At 46.1% G+C, this 22,466-nt stretch overlaps 1 protein-coding gene across 1 annotated transcript; it reads right to left on the reverse strand.

Moving 5' to 3' along the window:
- Positions 1-691: 691 nt before the first annotated feature.
- LOC144112710 (HEAT repeat-containing protein 1-like) lies at positions 692-21,998 on the reverse strand. Its single transcript, XM_077645538.1, has 7 exons — positions 21,907-21,998; positions 20,113-20,239; positions 17,512-17,708; positions 14,345-14,473; positions 13,506-13,743; positions 5,242-5,287; positions 692-877 (listed from the first exon to the last, which is right to left on the reverse strand). Exons 2-7 carry the CDS (start codon positions 20,126-20,128, stop codon positions 835-837), a joined length of 669 nt encoding a protein of 222 aa, XP_077501664.1. The 5' UTR covers positions 20,129-20,239; positions 21,907-21,998; the 3' UTR covers positions 692-834.
- Positions 21,999-22,466: the final 468 nt, after the last annotated feature.

Below are 22,466 nucleotides of genomic sequence, written 5' to 3' on the forward strand. Positions count from 1 at the left end.
CTCTTAGGCTCCATTTGTGACCTGCATACTAGGCTTGCAAAAATTATATTCAGCGCTACTATTTATTTCTTGTAAAAAAGAGCAGTTGCAATAACTTTATAGGCCTAGCAACAAAAAAAAACATGTAAGCTTGTAATAAGGGAATAATTACTCATTGGCATCCACCCAAGCGTAGCCATACGGCCCTTAAGTATTTGACCAACATTTAGAGCCTCCTATTGCTTACCGAGTGTAGGGGAACCCTGAGGCACTGCAGCATTTCTGAACTCCCAACTTATCCCACTAGTACGAATTGGGTTCGTACCCCGGTGACCTAAACAATACCCCTTTGAAATATCAAAGTTAAGAGCCACACCAAACCTTGCAGAATTGTGCAGGTAAATGAAAAGTGGCAAGCACATTCTTTTTATCAGAACAGAAGTGGGCAAAGTCATCAGCACAAGATAAAATCGTAATTCCACATTGAGGAACTGAGAAACCAAAAATAAGTGTTTCCAATTATACAGAAATAAAGGGGCTCGAGGTAAAAGGTGTGTGGTTTTAATATGGAAGATAAGCACGTTTTCCCGCCCATTTAACCACGGCTGACACAGTTCAAAACCGCCGGACCCCCGGCCGGACCCCGTGATCGCGCACGCCTACCACGGCGGGCCTTGCTCTGAGGGAACAAAGGATCGACACATTGGTTGACACAAGCAGGCATTTATTGCTAATGAATCGAGGTCGTTAAACTCACCACCAAGGTTACGAGCAAATGTTTACCCACGCTAGGGCAGGGTATACTCCAAGGCCGGACGGGACGAGATGCAGGAGAACGGTCCTTCCCACGAAGCCTCAACCCGCAGGCGGTACGTCTGCTCCCGATAACGTTCTACAGCTGAAAAACACACAAAACGTGTAAACAAGCATTAATACTTGACAAATGACTCAAGATAAGCAATCTCATTTTTTGTCAAGGTAATAGATTCTTCTTCCTTTTTACGTTTTTTGTCGCCTGTTTCCATTTTACATTCTGTAGCGATCCCAATAAAATCCAGTTGAGAGAAAGTGCTCGTTAGTGCCCCCTTTCTTTCATCGCCATCCTTTTTGCACTATTTTTCCAAAATGCAACTCGGAAATACCTTCCATCCTGCTCTACTCATCCAATTAACCTATACATGCACTACATTACCTTAACCTATAAATTAACCAATATACATCCTACATGTAGCACACTGTTTTTTTGCGCAGTAGCTCTAAAAATTAAAAAGCTTGCCTCGGCTAACGTACATTCAAGAGCATCTAAACTTTTCTTGTGCCATTTCTGAAATTCGATCCCATTGACATTATATTTCTGCAAGAAAAACAAATAATTTTTGGGCGCTGCCATAAGAAAAGCACCATGCATGATGAGAAATGTGATTTTAAAGTCGGTGTCAAATTTTTGAAGCTTTACCACAAGTAACAGGTGGCGAATTTGCATAGTATCCTACATTGCAGAACGGCTCAAAAGTCAGTGTTGAGAAAAATACTATCGCCGATAAAAAGATTCTGAATTGTGGACGTGAAATAAACATTTTATATCGAAAACTATTTTAATTCTTTCAAATTTCTGAAGTTTTGGCATATATGGGTTAAGTGCTAATTGTTTATTTTAAGGTATCACATTTCATGTTAGCACGGTTTTCGGTTTCATCCAAGTTGTAGAATTACTGCATCTGCACAAATAGACCCAGCCACGAGTATATGAAGGGGAAGTCTGATTCCATATGAAAACGAAGGCGCTGCGTGAACACGGCATTGTCTTCCACGGCCTCAGTGTCATTTAAGAGGCAATAATGAAGAATCGTGCGCAGCTAAACCCCCCTCCCCTACTGCTGCTTTGTGCTTCACGCTGTCCAGTGCTGCTACTGTTCACCCCCCTTTTTTCCTTTCCGTTCACTGCTCAGTTGCTGCCTTCCCCTTCTCAGCAGCTTTCTCCACATTCATAGCTAGTTTTTCTTTTTCTGTGCACAGCACACGCATTTCCTCATGGCCTCAAGGCCTTCAAAAGTTGGCTTCTGCTTGCAATCCTGAGAATGATGGTTAAGCCATTTCAAAGAGCCCCACTGCACTGCAGCCGACTGTTAACCTTGAGATTATGCCGTTGCATGTCTTGTTCCAAGACGTTCTTAATCAGGGGTCTCAAAACACTCTCCCAGTTTCATTTTTTAGTGCCAGCTTCACGAGTCAGATTCACCACCAGACTTAATTTACAAGTGAAATCGGCCAAAAAGTTACGTCCGTAGACGGCCCTCATTCTTTTTTTACTACTACTACTACTGTGTGGAAAGGAAAAAAGGGCCCCTTTACGCAAGTTACCTTCTGGCAGACATCAGCTGCCTTCAAGGGGGCTTAAGGAGCAAGGTGCTGCACAACCCTTTCTCTCGGCAATAGCCTGCTCAACTTGTGTTTCACTTTTGGCACACCTATACAGTAGCCGACGGGTAATTCGGACTCCAATAATTCGGACTTGTAGGATATTTCGGACCTCGATAAGGCCCCGTCAGTCACCCCATAGAAGCACGTACATATTCGTTACGGATATTTCGGACTTCCAAAGTCCGAAGGTTCGATTATTCGGACTAAATTCAGTCGCCTGCTGGCCCAAATCGGCAATCTTATTGGCATTTCGCCGGCAAAAAAAGGCGCCACCATGGATTGAGGTGGATTTACGCTGCAGTTGGATTAGTTTGACATACTTTCGGTACCTCATTGTTGCCAGCGGACGTCGCTGCGATCTCTGACACTTCGAGGGGAAAAAACAACCCAACGACAAAACAGCACGTAGGAGTACGGTGCAGCACTGCTGTAGAGGTGAACTATCATAGCTGTAACCGCAAACAGCAAATCACAACACATGTGGCAGCGACCTCCAGAGTTAGCGAGTGCTCATTTCACAGCATTGACTAGGAACGCACTAGGGTAATAATTGCGATCTCAAATATTGGCTTTTTTATGATACGTAATGGAATGAATAACGTTTAAGTTGTTCTGGATGCATCGATTCTGCGGGTTGACCACCTTGGCACTGAATTCTGGCAAATATGCCCAACACAGGGCTCTGGGTGTACCAGAAGTTCTCATTCATCAAAATTTTTGGTGTTGTCAATTGAATCTTCAGCAATTTTGTTTGCAGTGAGCTACAGGGCCTTCATACACTCAAAATATCCGGTATGCGATGTTTAGTTTTAAAGAAAGCAAGATTGCCCGAGCCAACATTTTCAGGCTGTTTGGTGTTTAACCAGGACGCTGCCTACTGGTTGTACGAGGCTGACCGGCAGTTACTTTACTTTACGAAATGGGCTACACTGCTTACCAGAAAATTCATCCATCAACGTGCATTTGTTGAGTCTAATTTTATACTGAGGCCCTTTTTTTCACTTCGAAAAGAATTATCTCGAAGCATCAATTTTCGCCACATTTGAGCAAAGCTACTTTTTTCCCCCTAAAGCCAACCTTATTAAGACATCAATTTTCACCAAACTTGGCTCTTCTGCACAGGAACCACAAGAAACTCCTAACACCACACACTTAACCTAACAAACATAGGTGGGAGTCTAATGAAGCAGAGTTGTAGAATGAACGCAGGGATTTCGTTTCACAAAATGATTACTGCCAAATCGGGCTTGAAGAGTGGGAGTGTCCAGCAGAAAAAATAACAAGAATAACGAATTGGTAATATGCTACAGTTTGCTTCATTATAAACAGCAAGGAAAGCTGGTCATAATTATACCGATGGGATGGCTCCAACTCTGACAGTAGTAGTAGTAGCAGTGTGAGGCATTTATTCAGCCAAGAGCTACAAGCTGAGTATATTTCTTGTAGATACTCGTAAAAAGAGAAGAGCTGCCAACTGCAGGGCTTCTTTTCAGGGTATTTAAAAATTACCAATAAAAAAAAAAGCTGCCCGAACTAAAATACTGACCTGAGACGTTACTGGCATCATCGTTTCAACTACTATACAAACACAACGACTTCTTACTATAATGCCGTTATGTGTTCAAACCAAAGCTATGACGTTGCATATTCTTTCACCGAATAAGCACGGACTTCTCTAAACACATTACATCAGCAAGCAATATACAGCCAGCATCATGAAACCCATTCGAAACAGCAAGTGCACTAAGATAAACAACCCGGGGCATTTGCCCGCAGAGCGGATGCTTGGGCCATTTTATCTGTTTCCCAGATTCTTCTTACATACAATACAGAAAGAAACTAGATAGTTGTAACCAAGCAAGCAAGGACTACTTAACCACTACTTCTGCCAAATTCACCGTTCACACAATGCTGTTACTGACCAGTGCCCAAAGCTGTCCCATGTAGCAACTTTAGTGTTACAAATAAATAAATAAGCAACGCTGTTACTCAATGAATAAGCCTGCCCTGTTTCTTAATGAACCAGCAAAATGAGCTCTCGCTAACACCAAAGGTCGGTGCCGCATGAGTTGTGATTTACCACTTGCGGTTATGGCTGTGATAGTTCACCACTCCAGCAGCTGTACCGTACTCCGATGTGCTGTTTGGTCATCGTGCTGTTTTTCCCCGCACTCTTCTGTCGTCATGCTGTTTTTTCGGTTTGCTGTTTTGTCACTGTGCCGTTTTTTCTGGCATGCTGTTTTGATGCGTGCTGTATTTTCCCAGAGCTGCTTTGTCACCATGCTGTTTTTTCCCTGTGCCGTTTTGTTGCTGCATCCTTTCTTTCCCTGCGCTGTTTTTTCGTGTCCCAGGCAAGCATCACCAGCCAGTGAAGAGACACCAAACTCCAACATCTAATGAATGGTACCAAAAGCCCCAAAGTAGCATTAGGACATGAAATGCACTGCCATGCTGCAAACATGTGCTTAATACTTAATACACATACATAACTAGGTACAACCACTACCGATCACTTTACATATGAGCAAGATTAGATTAACAATAACGAAATGTACAAGATGGAACTGTTTGCGTTGCAAACAGACCACACAAAAAGAAAAACTATGCTAGCAGACTACATTCCAGAATAACAAGCCGTGCCAAGCATGCTTACAATCACAACACCCAAATGATAAAACTCTTGTATCGTCTGACGTACCCTTCAAGTCATCATAACCTCTGAACCCATATGCAATAAATCAATGCTGAACACTAAAGATTCACTGGTACACCAATAAACCCATCAGAAAGAGATTACGAATTTCTATGAAACTTTGAAAGACACATAAAGCAGCACCTTACCATGAGCACCTCAGGGTCAGTCTGAATTTCATTCTTCCACTCATATCTGCAAGAGAACATTTATTTTTTATTTAGTAACAAATACTAAAATCTCATGACATGGGGACATTGCGGGAGTGGGTACAGAAATTTTGACATAAAACACAACATAAACATAAGAAAGTATGTACACGATTAGGTAATTCTCACACAAACTAATTGCCAAGCAGTTGATGTAGCATGCCATCAAAATTGTTGTGTAATTAAACTGCAAAGGCAAAAGAACACGGGAGAAATAAATTTCCTGGTTGATAATCTTGTGAAGAAGGATAATGCGTTCACAAATGCGTTGTGAATTTCAGCAAGGAAGCTTATACTAATACAGAGAGACAGACACAGCAGCTTTTGTGGTCCTTGCTGTGTGCCATTTATGCACATACGAGAGTTCTTACCACCGTTTCAGTAACCAATGTCGTTTTGGCCGCAGCTCATATCCCGAAAGTTGCCACCACCACCGTAGCACCCAGAGAGCAATCGTTACAACAGTTTTCCTTTCCACCAACACAAGCTATTGCAACATTATGTAAACCTATTCAGTAAGATATCCATCAATATAAAACCAACTGCAGATTTTGTACAGTTATCACAGCGCTCTTAAAGGCACAAACTCCTGACTGAGCACACTACAAGCTCAGAAATAAGCTTTCTCAACCAAGAACACCACTCACATGTGCCAGGAAAGTGTGTGGGCATTTGTGGATTTAAAAAGTGACAGCATGCAGAACAGTTTTATGCAAAGGGGTGCCTGTGGAGAGAGCAAAGCAGCAGAATAAACGAGAAAAAAGGAGTAAGGAAGATTACTGTGAAATTTAAGGAGCATATACGGAAATATTCAACAGTGCTGTAGACATCACCGGCCCCCATTCTTTCTTTTTGGATGGTTATTTCTGAAAAACCGTGAAAAGATTCGGTGCAAAGGTGAACTTGGTTGCTGACACCACGCTGTGATAATATTTGAAGCAGTAGTGCATTTAGATTGCATTATTTTATTGACTGTGTTGATTGTTTTATTGTATCGGCCTGCGTTTAGCTCAATTTGATGCTTGAACCCACTACTATGTTGGTTTGGATTGAACCGACAATATGTAGAAATACAGTCGAGCCCACTTATAACAGAGCTGACGGTCATGCGCATTCCGTTCTTTAGATCCCATGTTCGCAGTAAGTGGACTTTCCGTATAACAGCCAAGAATAATTAGTCTGCCAAAAGCAGCAGTTCTTTTTTAAAAACTGCGTTATGCGCGCCTACTTGTTCAAAGCTGTCCCTTCAGCAACTTTTTCCAGGCTCTCCAGGGTGGTCATCTTCTCTTCGCCTAGACCACTGCTGCCAGAAATCAGCTCTAGGGACAGCATATTGTAGCATGCAGCGTTGTGCCCGGCTCCAGAAGACGACATAACCCAGCATGCCCGGCAGGCGCGCACAGATCGGATCTCGGCACTGCACCTTCTCCGCTTGCCGGTGGCTGCGCTCCCACCTGGCTGAACGAGTCCTCTTAATAAATATGTGGACTCCAGACACCTTCGGCTTGTGTGCCATATGATATTCGTGGTTGAAGCACCCATGGTAGCTGGTGGCAGATGAGCCAGATTTACCAGAATCCTAGTGGTAGAGGAGTGCTCGTCCTATAGACGTTCAGAGGCTTCGTCAGAGTACGCAGCTTTGCGATGATGTTGCCTGCAGGAATGCAGTCATCCATAGAAACATGAGGCCAGCTATACATCAACAGCGCATTGCCACAAATCTACATGCGTCTGATCATAAGTGTTTTTGAGCGCTTCATCCATCCTTCCTAGGTCCATGCAGTGACGGAAGTAGTGCAGCGTTCGTGGCACACAATGTATCAGCTACATTGTCCACTGTCTGACGCTGCCTGCACGTAGCAACAGCATAAGAAATGGAGCTGAATGGGCAGGAGACGCATATCATGTGACCAGCATGGCCAGCAAGGCATTCAAACTTCTGAAATTGGTGCGGTTAGTTGATCCGCGGCCATGGGCAGTAGCTTCACTTGCAACAATTCCTTTGTCTCGCGTTCACCGTGCTCTCGCTTCTACTTGAGATGCTTTGCCCATCCAGCAAACATGCAAGCAAGAAGGGTTTTCTGGCGGGCTAGTTGGTGCTTCTTGGTCATGATTAAACTGCATGAAAGAACGGGGACAGACACAAGAAACACGTACACACACAAAGCTGGAAGTCTGCACTCTGTGTGTGTACGTGTTTTTTGTCTGTCCCCATTCTTCCGTGCAGTATAATCATGAACGCAAGCAATGGTTGCCCTTGTAGGCTGTTGGTGCAAGCTTGGATGATGGTTACTTGCTGTACCAATGGCTCCTTTTTATTGCTTTTTTGGGCCGACATGCTATTTCTGAGGCACTGTCGAGAGATGAGAGATCTTCTTCGATCTCTGCTTGCTGGAAGTACGACCTCAACTTCGGGGAGGAGAGTTCACAATAACCGAGCGATAAGGCCAAAGTTGTTCATTGTACAGTTGAACATTGTTATAACAAACACTGATATAGCGAATTATCGGTTATAGCGAACTAAATTCGAACTTTGGTAGGCCACGCTTCATTTTTACGACATTTACTGTTTTATAATAAAACTGCAAAAGCGAGATGCACCGTGATATTGGCTGTGACAAAGAAATATTTGGGTTACGCGAGGCTCAAAACGATAAAGGTAGCATAAAAAAAGAAAATAAATATTGGAAGCCAATTCACAAGCACACTTTTTTTTTATCGTTTCAAAAGGTTGCAGAAAGTTTGGCGGCCTGGCACATAAATTGCACGTTTTACTCATCGTGCCACCTATGAACAGAGTGCAAAAACTGAGAGCTCATATGACGACAAAGGGCCGAAGGGCGGCGCCACTTGTCCAGCGGTGAAGGCAAGCACAGCAACACTGGCAACGAAGCGGAAGGTGGTCTCGCTCGAGAAAAAACTGCAGATATTGAGAGCTGTGGACAGTGTCCGCAAGAAAAAGGGTGTTGCAGTGGAGTTCAGCCTTCCCCCAAGTACCTTATCCACCATTTTGGCCGTAAGAAAGAAGATTGAAGGCAACACCAAGGACGCTACAAATGCTGACCGTAAGCGAGTTAGGCCTTGCCATCACCCGGACGTGGATGTGGCTTTGCTTTCATGGCTTAAAGACATAAGGGCACGAAACTTGCCAGTGTTGCGAGCACTTCCTCAAACTGAGGTCAACAGCGTGGCCTGAGCACTAGGGCATGACGATTTCCATGCAAGCAGCGGTTGGCTGCAACATTTTAAAGATGATGATGATGATGATGATGGATTTTTATGGCGCAAGGGCATCTATGGCCAAAGAGCGCCATGGCACAAGGTATTTTTTCAAATTCTCAAGGTGGGGTCGAAGACTCATTTCCCAAGCATTTCACCCTAAATAAGCCGAGCACCAGACCAGGGGAAAGCTTGTACCCATTGTATCACCGGTGGGTACCCGGCGGCACTGGGGATCGAACCCCGCACCTCCCGCATGCGAGGCGGATGCTCAACCACTTGGCCACCGCTGCGGTGATGTTTTAAAGACAGACACGAGATCGCATGCCAGATATTGTCTGGCGAAGAGTCTGCTCTCGATGTGGAGACATGTGAAAAGTGGCTAGAGAACTTCCGGCCTCTGCTCCAGGAATACGACGAGTGCAACGTGTACAACGTCGACGAAACCGGCGTTTTTCACGTTGTTGCCAGAGCGGTCACTGGCAGTAAAAAACGAAACCTGCCATCGAGGCAAAAAGAACAAAGACCGGGTGACGGTTGTCGTTGCCGTGAACATGGACGGCTCAGACAAAAGACGACTCACCGTTATCGGCAAGTCTGCACGTCCGAGGTGCCTGAAGGGCGCCCGTAATTTGCAGGTTGCTTACTTGTCTAACAAACAAAAAAGCCTGGATGATGGCCAAGCTTTTCGAAGGCTGGTTCACAGCTTTCGACCAGGACATGGAGAGGCAGCACAGGATAGGTCCTGTTGCTCTGGACAACTGTTCGGCGCACAAAGTCTTGATCGTGCTGAAGGCAGTTCATTTGGTGTTCCTGCCACCAAACGCAACTTCTGCTTTGCAACCAATGGACAAGGGCATTATCCGTTCGCTCAAGTGCAATTACCAGAAGCGTTTGGTGATGTAAATGGTTTTTGATATCTATCGACGCTGATTAACAACCATCAACATCAAGACGACACTTGAAATGTTGTATGGATCACGGAATGAGGTGAGGCAGTCAACAATAAGGAACTGTTTCGCGGATGCCAGTTTTATTTTGCCTGCCATAGAAGACAAAGTTCAGCCTAAAAACCTGGTAGAGCTGGACAGAACTTGGAATCGACTGGCACTTCCAGGCATCGCATTTGACGATTTCGTTTCGGCTGATGAGAACTTGGCCCTGGCACCTGAGCTGACAAATCAAGAAATTGTGGATCGCGTTGTGGTCCACGCGGATAACAGCAGCAGCGATAGCGGAGGTGACAGTGAACGTGATGGACCATCGATAAGCAGTGCTGATGCCATGGACATGGCCAGGAGGCTGAAAGGCTATTTAGAAAAACTGCGGACAACCAAAACTGCTGAAGTAGAAAAGGCCCTCTTGTGCTTGGGCACTGTAGAAAACTTTATTCTGCTCAGTGCTGTGAAGTGAAAAGCCACCAGACGAAGACCAGATCCTTCTTCAAATAAACGAACGCATACCTGTTTTGTCGAACAAACTTTGTTTTTTTGTAATTCGACTTTCCCATACTCCGGTCTATTTTATTTGAAATGCCACAATCCACAAGGAGAGAGGTAAGGATTACCTCGTTTATAGAGGGTTCGAAGCCCAGAATGGATTTTAGTATTTAGAACATTTTGCGCGAGTCAAATTGTAGATTTGTCAGAGGCGATATTTATGTATACAGTTACAACGAATATCGGACATAACGAACTAATTTACGGTCCTGATGCTACTTCGTTATAACGAGGTTCAACTGTCTCTGAGACGAACTGCCACTGTCCTAATGCATATTTTGACAGTAGCAATGCACTCGTTTTTAATAAGCGAGCACTCATTATATCTGAGCCGTTATAACTGAGCATGACTGTAAATAAATATCAAATGTTTACAATAGCTGTGCCCAATGCACATGCCAAGTCGGATTAGCTACACTGTACCATACACAAAAAAATTTCTGGCTACATGCCTGCCGTGTAGTGCTGGGATGCGCTGTCCTGGACAATGACGACGAGGCCGTGATTTCAATGAGCGTGCTGGTGATAGATGTGGATTACAGCTATGCGTCCCTTTCCTGGTGAGCAACCTCTTATTCACTTCTTGCCTTGTGTTTGTATACAGTTGTGAAGGAAGGCTAAATACCCTTACAGCTGTTGAGCACATCACACAGCAAGAATTCATTTGCTTTTCTTAAGTCAACGAAAAGCATTGTTCTCCACTAAAACGAGAAACTGACAATAAAGGGGCATTAGGCAATAATAAATCAGTTGGTCTGCTGTGGTATGAGGCACTTAGCATCCTGCATCACGCTTTAAGGGGGGAGACAGCTCTTGGAGGCAAAAAAATCACGAAAAAAAACGATTTTTCAAAAACGGAATTTTCGAAATCTGCAGCTGTTTCTTTACCAGCCTGTGAATTTTAAAATCTCCAGAGCCAATATTTGAGCTGTAAAATGAGTAGAAAACTTGCATCCGAGCTCTCTCTCGGCAGATTTTCGCTCAACAACAGGGCTTCTTCCGCGATATGCTTTATCGTTTCACTGCAGCGATCGGTGCCATCTTGGTCTCATTTGGAAGAGCTGCTTTTCGCTTTGAATTTCGCGCAGTTGCTCTCTTTTATGCTTATTGGATGAGAGAGAAAATGCCGCCAAAAAGCAGTTGCAACGCGCAATGCTATTCGCTAGTCGGTGCACGTGACTGAAGGCTGCTATCTAATTGGCTGAAGGGCTTCGTGTCGTATGCTGGAAGCATTCGTTGAGCGCAAGCGGTAGCCATCTTGTCAAGGTGTGTTCGCTAGTGTGTCTCGCAAAGATGTCAACGCCGGCGCCAAAGTTTGGCACGACTCACAGAAACGGGAAAAAGAGGAAAAAAATCGCTCGTTAGCAACCTGAAAAAGAGTGCCACGGTCACCTCGAGCAACCGCAAGCCCTGTGAATACACCTCCGCCAGCGGATCGGGAGGTGCCGACCGAGCTAGGCCTAACTGCGGCGCCGGTCGCGGAAGCCTCATCGGGCAGCGGTCGTGTTCGTCATGATACCCCAATGCTGCAACCTTGTGAGATTGAAGAAAAGGGCAAGAAAGCTCAGGAGGAACTTCAGCAGACGGCATCAGCAGCAGCAACAGAGCGCAAGGCAGCGTTCTTCAGTGGAATGGGAGACTCCGCAACTGCCCCACTCGGCGACAGCTTCTCCATCGTCAGGTTGCATTTGGTGAACGAGATGCTGGCATCAGTGAAGTGCAAAGTATGCAATGGCGACGTGACGACTGAAAAATCCGACAGAGAGTACGGCCTCGCCACCAAACCGACCCTGACATGTGGGAACTGTGGCGACATCTCATCGCAATGGAGTTCGCCGCGTGTGGAGACCGACCGGACAGTGAGCCCGTTCGTGGTGAACATCCTCGCCGCGCCCGCAATGCAGTCAACGGGAAACCAGCGTGCCGCATTGAATGACATATTTTCGGTGATGAATATATCCCACTGCAGTCTGCATTCAAAAACTTGGCAGAAATACGTCAAAAAAGTTGACGCCCGTGGTGGACCATGCGGCTCAAATTGACTTCCGAATGTGCGCGATCAGTTCGAGAAGTTCACACGGAGTTGAATCTGCAGAAAATCTGCAGTGCACACTGAAAAAGCGCCATTTTAATCACTCTGGTCAGACACCCTACATCCCAGGAGGCTATTACGTGTCTGCTAGTGCCAGTTTGTGAATAAAATTGAAGTACTTTGCCATAAACAACACTTCGTTTGATTTTGCTGTTTTTCTCAAAATGGAAATTTTGGACTCATAGCAAATCCTAAACTTCCTAAACTAACATATCTCGGCGTCTATGGCAGATAGAAACACAATTCCTTTTTTAGCACGTAGCCATATGTGTAGACTAGGCAATGTTGGGAGCAGAATTTGTAATTATTGTTCAGAAATTTTTTAATTTGCTCAAGTTTTTGACTGCAAGTTAGGCATTTTTCGTAGTTTGAGTTTCAATGTCTTTAAAAACTACCTATGGTGGTAAAATTAAAAAACTGTTTCCAACATTTCATCCCTTTCTGTTTCAAGAACCTAACCAAGTCCTATTTATGAACGTTTATAATGTGCTTTTTCTCTTAATTATTCTTATTAATGAGAGCATGTTAATTCAGTGTACCTCAGGAACTAATCAGCCTATCCTGATACCAATGACATTTTTGGAATCAGCACGAAAAACTAGTCAAGGTGGTTTCAGTTCATAAAATTTAGTGCAGAAACAAAAAATTTTTCTTTAAGAGCAGTCTCCCCATTGAATAATCAGGAAACCCCCCTCATCGGATCTGCTCTGCAGAAACAGACGTCCATCACGGACTTTTTCGCAAAGAAAAAATTTACTGTTTTGACAAGCAACTGTCTTTAAAGCTGTGTTCCACTTACTACGAACTTCGGGATATAACGAACTGACGCCGCGTGGCGCTCATGTTCATTATAAGCGGGCTCGACTGTATTGAAGCCCGAATTACCCATCGGCTACTGTACATCAAAGACGCTTGCAAGTGCTCAAGTAAACGTTTTCAGAAATATCGCTTATGACTAAACTCTGCACCCCCTCATGTTTTTGCTGACAGTTCTAATGTTAGGTAGCTTCCGAATATTTTCTTTAAGCAGACATGACAGACAAGACAGATTTCGGTGAGAGGGAGAAGAGTGTCTTTTACGTTTTTAAGCCCCTAAAGAAATGAAACCAGGCCCATCCCAAGCTGCGTCACTTTTCCACTACAGGTGCGAATATTGAACGAGTACATGTGTCTTTTTTTGCACATACGCACATTGTCTAAGTGGAAAGCGAGGTATCCAGGTGGGAAGCGCAAGACAGGTTTTCCAGCTGATCAGCACACCGACGGCATTGACCCCACCAGTCCTTTTACATATGGCATCAAGACTGCCAGAACTGAGACCCTGTTAATTAAGGTGTTGAGCAGGCAAAGGCATGACAGCATGAGGAAAACTTAAGGTGCCAAGAAGTACCAACATCTGACAAAAGTCACCTCGTCCACGTCCGTGCCACCCATCTTGGTGACTTGGTGCTCTGCCATCTGGGCAGCTAGGATCCAGAGGTGATCCCCAGCGCCAAGGGTTGTGGCTAGCTTGGCAAACAGTGACAGCCACCAGTGCTCAGGAATGTCCAGAAATGGGCCCACAAACACTCGCGTCACCGATGCCACTGCGCTCTCTGCGGCCTCAGCTGACTTGCTCTCTCCAGTGCAGGCCTGCACAGGCAAGATGGCACAATGATTACATAAATACTCACAAGGTAGAGCTACCTGCCACAGTAAAATACTCGACGCAGGCACCACCTCATTCATATGCAGATCTACTTGAAGTGGGTTGCGTGCTATGGCATGTTTTAAAAATGATTTCATGACACGGTCTATATCAGTGCAAAAGCTGACATTGCTATTACAGAGATGGTTAAATGCTCTGAAGTGGAAGTGTCTATAAACAAATGAGTTAGGCCTTCATCACTATGGGACAATCATTAGCACAACTTTGGTCTCACATCGAACTTTAACACAGAGGCCACTTTAGTTTCTGCCGACGAGCATAGTCCCACATATGACACCACAATGTCCACACAAATTTTATTACTACAGCATTCGACTTCACTAGCTGCAGACCAAGGTTACTAAAGCCCAACATGCCTGAACAAATTCAAAGTGAAGTAAGGTTATTGATATGCTATGCAAGCAGTGTCGACAAGAGCACAGTTGACAGAAAACATCAAGTGCATCCATTCTGGGACTAATCAACCTATTCGCACGAATCAGCTGTTTCAAGCCAGAGAGTCCCAAGTGGTGAGCGATGACCTACTTGCAGCAGGGCGGGCATGACAGTCTTGACGGTCGGCATGACCGTCTGGAAGCTGCAGTTGTCGACCTGCCACAGAAGGCTGGCCCCCTTGTAGGTGAACACTGAGGTCACGTTGTGCAGAACCTCCTCCTGTGGGTGCACCAGCAAGGCATATCATTGCTCAGACATCATAACCAGGGGCATGCAAATACTAATTTCTTTTTATGAATCAAATACAAATAGAAGAAGAAAAAGTCTTCAAATATAGCAAATTTTTCAGCGCGAAAAAATTTTAAGAAAAGTAATACCATATTTACTCGAATGTTACGCGACTTTACAAGCTGCTCAGCAGGAAAAAATGAAACCACGAATGTAACGCCAGGCTTAATGACGCAAAACAAAGTACCTTTAATAGACATCGTGGCCAACATGTTTATTCATATTCCTTGCTTTCGGAGGCCGAGTTCTCGGAAACAGAGTCCTCCTTTTCGCTATCGATGTCTCCTGGTAACTTCTGCCTTATCGATGTTATTCACCGCAAGAAAGAATCCATTCCTCTTCATGAATGTTTGGGCCCACCCAAGAGATGCTCTGAACCTCCCATTTCCCGAGCAACATTAACTTTTCAACGGATCAGCTCAACACTGACCCCATGAGACAGCTGCGCTGCTGGCTAATAAAGTACGCCACTTTTTTCTCTAGCTCGACGTGATGGCCGTGGTGAGGCCCACGAAATCCTTTGCACTTGGGCTCACATTTAAAAAGCCCCTCCCGCTGCAGCCGACCTCCGCGGATGGTTGACTCATTGAGGTCAAGTCTTCGAGCGGGTTTCGTAAATTATTCTCATGCGAGACGCAACTTCTATGCTTTACACAGGATCTTAATTTCATTCTTGACCGAGGTTCCATAGCTGACTGTATACAGTAGCCGACGGGTAATTCGGACTTGTAGGATATTTCGGACTTCGATGAGGCACCGTCAGTCGCCCCATAGAAGCGCATACATAATCGCGACGGATATTTCGGACTTCAAAAGTCCGAAAGTTCGATTTTTCGGACTAATTTCAGTCGCCTGCGGGCAAAAGTCAGCCATCTTATCAACTTTTCGGCGGCGCAAAAGGCGCCATCTTAGATTGAGGTGGATTTATGCTGCAGTTGGCTTGGCTTGACACACTTTCGGAACCTCATTGTTGCCAGTAGAGGTCCCTGCGATCTCTGACACTTCGAGGTGGCAGCCGGATTGTCATCGCCGCCTACTTGCGTTTGTCACCGACATCGTCGCGGGCAGTTATCGCTTGTCCGATGCATTGAAAATTGGTTGTTGGGAAGGAAATTGTGCAGGAGCTATCTCACATCTCGGTAGGAAAGGGTAAAGGAGGGACTAAGAGAAGAAAGGAAAAAAAGAGGTGCCATAATGGAGGACTCCGGAATAATTTCGGCCACCTGGGGATCTTGAACGTGGACTGACATCACACAGCACACGGGCGCCTTTGCGTTTCGCCTCCATTGAAACGTGCCCACCACGGTCGGGTTCCAACGCACCCCCGGATCAGTAGCCGAGCGCCCTAACCACTGAGCCACCGCGGCATGTCTCATACGTTCACCATTCGCCGTTTCGTCACTTGGGTTTTTCTGACCGCGTTGACCGAGTGACGCTCAGTCTTCACGAAGTTACATCTGTTCACCGTTTTGTGATTGTGAACGGCGGTTTCGCCGCTTTGAAAGAAAAGTGCCTTATCTTTGCGTGTGTTTAACGAGCGATGTGGTGCACACTCGGATTGTGGACAACATGGCCCCACCAGGTCCGTTAAAGAAGTGTGGGAAGTATTCCAACTAAATGCGGTGACCTTGCTGCCTAGCGTGTACTGTGAAAGCACAACCTTGGCGCAAATACGGGTGCAAATCGTCGCCAGCAAGAGAAATTTGCCGCAAGGTAAAATCAGCGACATTTTTAAGCCGATTTCATCTCAATAAAGTAATTTTTTTGTACTTCGCGGATTTTTCGGACTACAGTAAAAGCTTCGAATTCCACGGGGCCGCCAGGCCAGTTCGAATTAACCAAAATTTGAACTAATGAAAGTGAGCAAAAATGGACGCGTTTGATGCACGGAGGGCACAAAAAATATTTATTTAGCAAAACAATCTGTTATCTCCTGCTTTTTATCTCTGAGGGCTACCGTAGTCACTCGGTCTTCTAGAAGACAAGATTATGTCTGTCTCGAAAGCGGTGAAACCATCCTTCGGAGGCGACAAAATCTTCCACATTCATGCGCAGGACGAAATCGGCCGCCTTCGCCATGATAATTGGGCTGCTCAGTGGAATGCCTGCGCTTCTCATTTCCTTCACCCATGTGATCACAGCGGTCTCAATTTCCGGATACTTGGCTAATCGGAGCCTTTTTCTGTTGCTGGCGAAATCTTCGGCTTCGTAGGCATCCTCGATGGCCTTTCTATTTCGGACGTAGGTCAACAACATGCTTGGTGGAATCCCGTGCTTTTTCGCGATTTCCACTTTGCTGGCCTTCCGTTCGTCCACCTTGCGTAAAATCGCCACTTTCTCCTTCACCGTCTTGGACCAGTATTTCCCACGCGAACACATCTCGCGGACACAAGCTCACAGCAAGCGGCGTGCAAAACGAGGGCTAAAACACTAAAACGTCGTTCCTCGAAGCAGTCGCGGCAGGAAAGACTGGTTAGTACTTGTTCCAGCACCCTAGCAGCACCCCGATGATTGTGCCATCTATGGTTCTGCTGTGAAAGCTTCCAACGATGGTTTTCAACAGCGGCGCGCAGTTCGAATTATGGGTGGCGGCGCCAATTTTTGAGTGAATTAACGAGCTGTTACGCACATAGACTTCTATGCACTGCAGACCGGACCACGATGACTATTTCGAATTATCCAAAATTTCGAATTAACGAGTTGTGAATTAACGAGCATTCACTGTATTCAATTATTCGGACCATTTTTCGGGTCCCTTCGAGTCCAAAAAATCGGTAGGCGACTGTATTTGTCTACACACAGGGTTCCATTGCTATGCCCGGTTCCACTGCTATGCCCAACAAGTGCATGCAACCTCTGCTGCCGTCACAAACAGGCACTGTGGAATGTAGCCACTGGAAACCCTGTACTGCACAAAATTGTCAAGACAGCAAGAAGGAGCGGTGGCAGTGGCACTGCATTTCACTCACGGGGTAGTGGAGGGCGGCAAGGCTGAGCAAGCCCAGGACAAGCTGCTGGGTCTGGGCAGTCTGGGAGATGCGCAGGCACTTGACCAGGGAAGCAAGTTCCTGGCGGGGTGCCAACAGGCCATGCGCCTGCAGGGCCGTCAGCACGCACTGGTGCAGGTATGTACTCGGCATGGGGGGACATGCCCAGCTCCAGGCTTCTGCACCACAGGGGAGAAGGGAGAGGAAACATTTATTACCCCATCGCCCGTTACTGCCAGCTGTTGTGCCCACAAGATTTGTAAGATGTGATAGCAACACCCTGTTATTCACTCGTTGTTTCACAGCGATAGCTGTTAATGAGAGGACCCTCCAAATCCGCAATGTTGGCGTAGACATTCCCACAACAAGGTAGGAAAAAAAGGAAGAAGGAAATTGCAGCTGCTGCATAGCAAGAGCGAGAGGGAAGCACTGCACTGCAGAGGCACAGCGCAGAAAGTAAGGCACCTGGAAGCTGCACAGTGGCATAATGCAGAGGTTCACAGCAACAACATGGCATGGAGGGAGGGTATGAGGCCCCAAGGCATGCCACAAGACAGCACTGCACTCGCTTTGTTTAACTGCAACAGCCTGCGAAAAGGCTTTCCGAGGCCCAAGAAAGGCCGCTTCCCGGAGTTGGAGCGTCGCCATGCAGAGTTCATTAGCGAGCAACGTTCCCGACTAGTTGGAGTAAGCATTGAAATGCTTCAGTGCAAAGCACAGGAGCTTGCGCGGGACACGGTTTTGGCCTAAAACCAGTTTAAGGCATGACGAGGCTAGGCGCAGAAGTTTATGCGAAGGGCCGGGTTCTCCCTTCGACGCACGACTTCTATTTGCCAGAAGCTGCCCGGGGACTTCGAATCAAAACTTCGAGAGTTCCAGCACTACGTCATCGATCTTCGTCGCTCTACCAACATGCCACTTGGACATATCGGCAATGCCGACCAGACCCCCGTGTATCTGGACATGCCTATGTCCAGAACAGTGCACAAGTCTGGCGAGCATGAAGTTCGCCTTAGAAGCACTGGCAACGAAAAAAATCGGATCACCGTTATGCTGGCATGTTTGCCTGACGGCCGCAAGCTCCCTCCATTCATCATTTTTCGCTCGAAGACGATCCTGAAGAAAACTTTCCCGAAAAACGTTATTATGCGCTGTCACGAAAAAGGTTGGATGGGCTCGAATCTTGTCATAGATCGGATTCAAAGCGTGTGGGACCGAAGGCCAGGCGCATTGCTGCATCCGGAACCAATATTGGTTCTGGACTCTTTCCGAGGTCACCTGACACCCGGCGTCAAACAAAAGCTGCAGCATGACCAAACGCATCTCGTTGTTATACTGGGTAGCATGACCTCCATTCTCCAGCCTCTGGACGTTTGCAAGAACAAGCCCTTGAAGGATTGCTTGCGACAGTTATACTGGGAGTGGATTGAAAGCGAATCAACAACAACACCTGCAGGCAGGCTGAAATGCCCAAGCGCATCTACCGTTGCCCACTGGGTTTCAGCAGCCTGGTAAGGGCTGCCTCATGATTTGGGCTACCGCGCATTTAAGAAATGCTCAATTTCAAATGCTCTACACGGAAGCGAGGACGACCTGCTGTGGGAGGCAGCTAGTGACAAAGTAAAGTCAAGCTGTGATGATGACAGTGACGGCGACAACTGCCGTGAGGATGACGGTGTATAGGAATGCCTGTTTGGCTTGTATTTCAATAAAGTTGTCTTTGACCCTCAGAACAGTGCGATGTCGGTTCCTCGCGTCACATTCAGGTTCTTTCGGTTTTTCTGTCGCACGCCCGAAGTCTACCCTCGCGTTACAATCATAGTTTTCTTTTTCCCCTTTTCACACCCTAAAAGTCGACCCTCACGTTACAATCGTGGTCGTGTTACATTCGAGTAAATACGGGACATAGCACAGCATGACGGGTATTGTTGGGTTCTCGCGTTACATAGCATAGCGCAACTGTATGCCAGTTATTTCTTTCTCAAAACATTGACAGATCCCCAGCATCGCAGGGTGCCCACCGGTGATGCAATGGATACAAGCTTTCCCCAGGCCTGGTGCTCAGATTCTTTAGGGTGAAATGCTTGGGAAATGGGCCTTTGATCCCACCTTGAGTAGAAGGAAAATACCTTGTGCCATGGCGCTCTTTGGCCACAGATGCCCTGGCGCCATAAAAAATCCATCATCGTCAAATCACTAAGCACAGAAGCAGAGACCTCTTAAAAAGTTTCCCAATGTGTCCATTGCACAAGAACTCCTCCAAGCTACATGGTTTCAGGACACAAAGGGTGTTAACAAAGCAGTTCTCTGTCAATGCCAAGAGAGTGAGGGTTTATTGACTTGAAAGGCAGAGAGGTTGGCCTGAAAGATATCTGGACTGCTACTCTGCACTGGGGAACGCAAAGAAGAGAAAAAAGAGGGTCACGATGGAGGTGATGATGATAAGAGGAGGCAGATGAAAAAATATATTAAAAAATGCACACTTTCTAAGATCACGAACGTGAGACAAGATCCGTGTCACTTAAAAGCGTTGTCAATGCCAATGTAATGCAGCAAGTGAACAAGGATATGCAATGACTCTACCTCTTGAGCAGCGCATAAAGTGGCCCAACCAGCAGCATGACCTCTTCGATCGACTTTCGGCTCTGGATCCTCTCCAGCAGGATGAGGACGCGCTTCCACTGGGGAGACTCTGCTGGGTCCTGTTCTTCTGTAGCATCCATGAGCCCGCCAGCAGGCGAAAGCAGGAACACAGATTTTTGCGAAAGCAGTTGGGATTCAAACACTACGAAGTTGCTAGATGGAAGTTTCAAGATAAGCAAGACAGTCGAGCCCACGTACAATGGCCGCATTTATAATGAACATTCGCTTATTACGAGTGAGAGTGATGCTAGTGTCAAAATATGCTTCTCTAATTACACTGAGTCTTTGCTGAAACAAACAAACAACCATGGCTACAACACTGTTAGGGCAAAACAAGGAAGCTTACACAATGCACCACAAGCCCAAACTTCCACACGGTGTGGTTCCTCTTTATCTATGGCACTCCTGCTAGCATGACTCACGTATAACGTCAACACTCTGGGCCTCTCTACCGTGTCGGGGCATAGGATTTACTTATGCACAGCGGCACCCTCTACATGTGCCGCTCAGTCGCTTCTGTTGCGGCCCCTTCATATACAGAATTGTCGTTCTCTGCTCCGGCACCTATCCCTGCCACATACCTCTCCTTGCCCTCTCCCTTTCCAGAGCCTCCTTTCCAAATTTTTTTTCCCCATTTCTTGGTAGCTATTTTACAGCCACCGCTGTAAAAGGAAGTGAGGCCACAACCCCTAGCAGAGTGAAAGCCTTCTAAGGCTAATAGCTGGCCAGCAGAAAAGCCCACATAGCTACACCCGTGCCCTGCAAGGAATGCCTAAAATATCACCACCACCATCATCATCATCACAACCAACTTGAATATGCCCACTGCAAGGCAAAGGCCTCTCCCATGTCTCCCCAATTAGCCCTGTCCTTTGCCATCCACAGCCGCCGTATCCCTGCAATCTTCTTAATCTCATCCGCCCAACTAACTTTCTGCCGCCCCCTGCTACCCTTGCCTCCTCTTGGAATCCACTCCGTCACCCTTAAGGAGCAGAGGTTATCTTGCCTTCGCAGTACATGCCCTGCCCAGGCCCACTTCTTCCTCCTGAATTTGACTAAGATGTCATTAACCCGCATTTGTTCCTTCACCCACTCTGCCCGCTTCCAGTCTCTCAATGTTACACCTATCATTTTTCTTTTCATAGCTCACTGCAATGTCCTTAACTTGACCTGAATACTTTTGTTAACCTCCACGTTTCTGCCCCATAGGTGAATACCGATAAGACACAGCTATTGCATACTTTTCTCTTGAGGGATATTGGTGAACTGCCATTTATGATCTGAGAGAACTAGACACATACGCTCCACCTCATTCTTATTCTTCTAATTATTTCCCTCTCATGGTCCTGATCAGCAACCACTACCTGTTCTGAGTAAAGTATGCCAGTTAGAAAACAAGAAACTGAACCTTGGAACCTCCTTTTTGTTCACAAGGTTTGCCTTGAACACATGTCAGCTCTAAGAAAAAGCAACTGTTTGCATGTAAAAGTGTGAAACTTCTGCAACCTCAAATTTCTGGCGTCCAAAAAGCTTGCTTGGCAGTCTGTATTATCTTTATTACTAAGTGGCTAGTGGGCAGGAACTTGCATGCAACTACGTTTCACCAGTACGGCAAGCTCATTTACTTTAACACAAGCATCAGTTTAATTCAAAATCGCCAATTCAACTCACAAACAGAAGCGCTGGTACCGAAGAAATGAACCTCAAAGCCAACCAAGAAACCAGCCTAGTCACCTCATTTTCTTGGCCTCCCGAACCGTCCGGGCTGGACACTGCAGTGACACGCCAGTACGCTGCAGAGGTTCCACGAGAAGGCTTCCGAAGAAACACACCTGCAAGAACACACAGGACACGCTTGAATGTCATGAGTGCTACGAGGCAAAGGCGAACTCTCTGTGCTGTAAAACAAATGTTGCCGCTCGACTGCAGCATCGTGACTGTCACAAGGTGTAGGTGTCATCTCATTCTCCCCTTCATCTGCATTGTTTTCTGTGCTTCTCCTCTATGAGCAACTGCCCCCTACTGTACCTCCCAACTATCCCGCAGCAGCAATGCTGTCTAGATTCAATAAGGAAAACACCAGGAAGTCCAAAGGCCAATTTCAGCAAGAATATTCTTTACCTGTAATGGAGCTAATGATGCATTTACCAACCACCAAACATCAGCTTACGGATACGCCAAATCAACGCAGATTGAACCAAAGCTGATTTAAGCACTCTCCAGGAAAGCAGCTATCCACTAAATTTCACTCCAGATCAGGAGCTAAAGAGAAGTGAAGTAAAAAAAATGCATTT

This window comes from Amblyomma americanum, chromosome 1, assembly GCF_052857255.1.
Source record: "Amblyomma americanum isolate KBUSLIRL-KWMA chromosome 1, ASM5285725v1, whole genome shotgun sequence".
NCBI lineage: Eukaryota > Metazoa > Arthropoda > Arachnida > Ixodida > Ixodidae > Amblyomma > Amblyomma americanum.

Bases quoted from the DNA above. Each gene is read 5' to 3' on its own strand.
- LOC144112710 (XM_077645538.1), bottom strand. The intron at 14,474-17,511 runs GTGAGTGAAATG...GTGCACCCACAG, and splicing joins TTGCCGCCCTCCACTACCCC to GAGGAGGTTCTGCACAACGT. The intron at 5,288-13,505 runs GTTGGTACTTCT...GTTCTCTTGCAG, and splicing joins CGAGGTGACTTTTGTCAGAT to ATATGAGTGGAAGAATGAAA.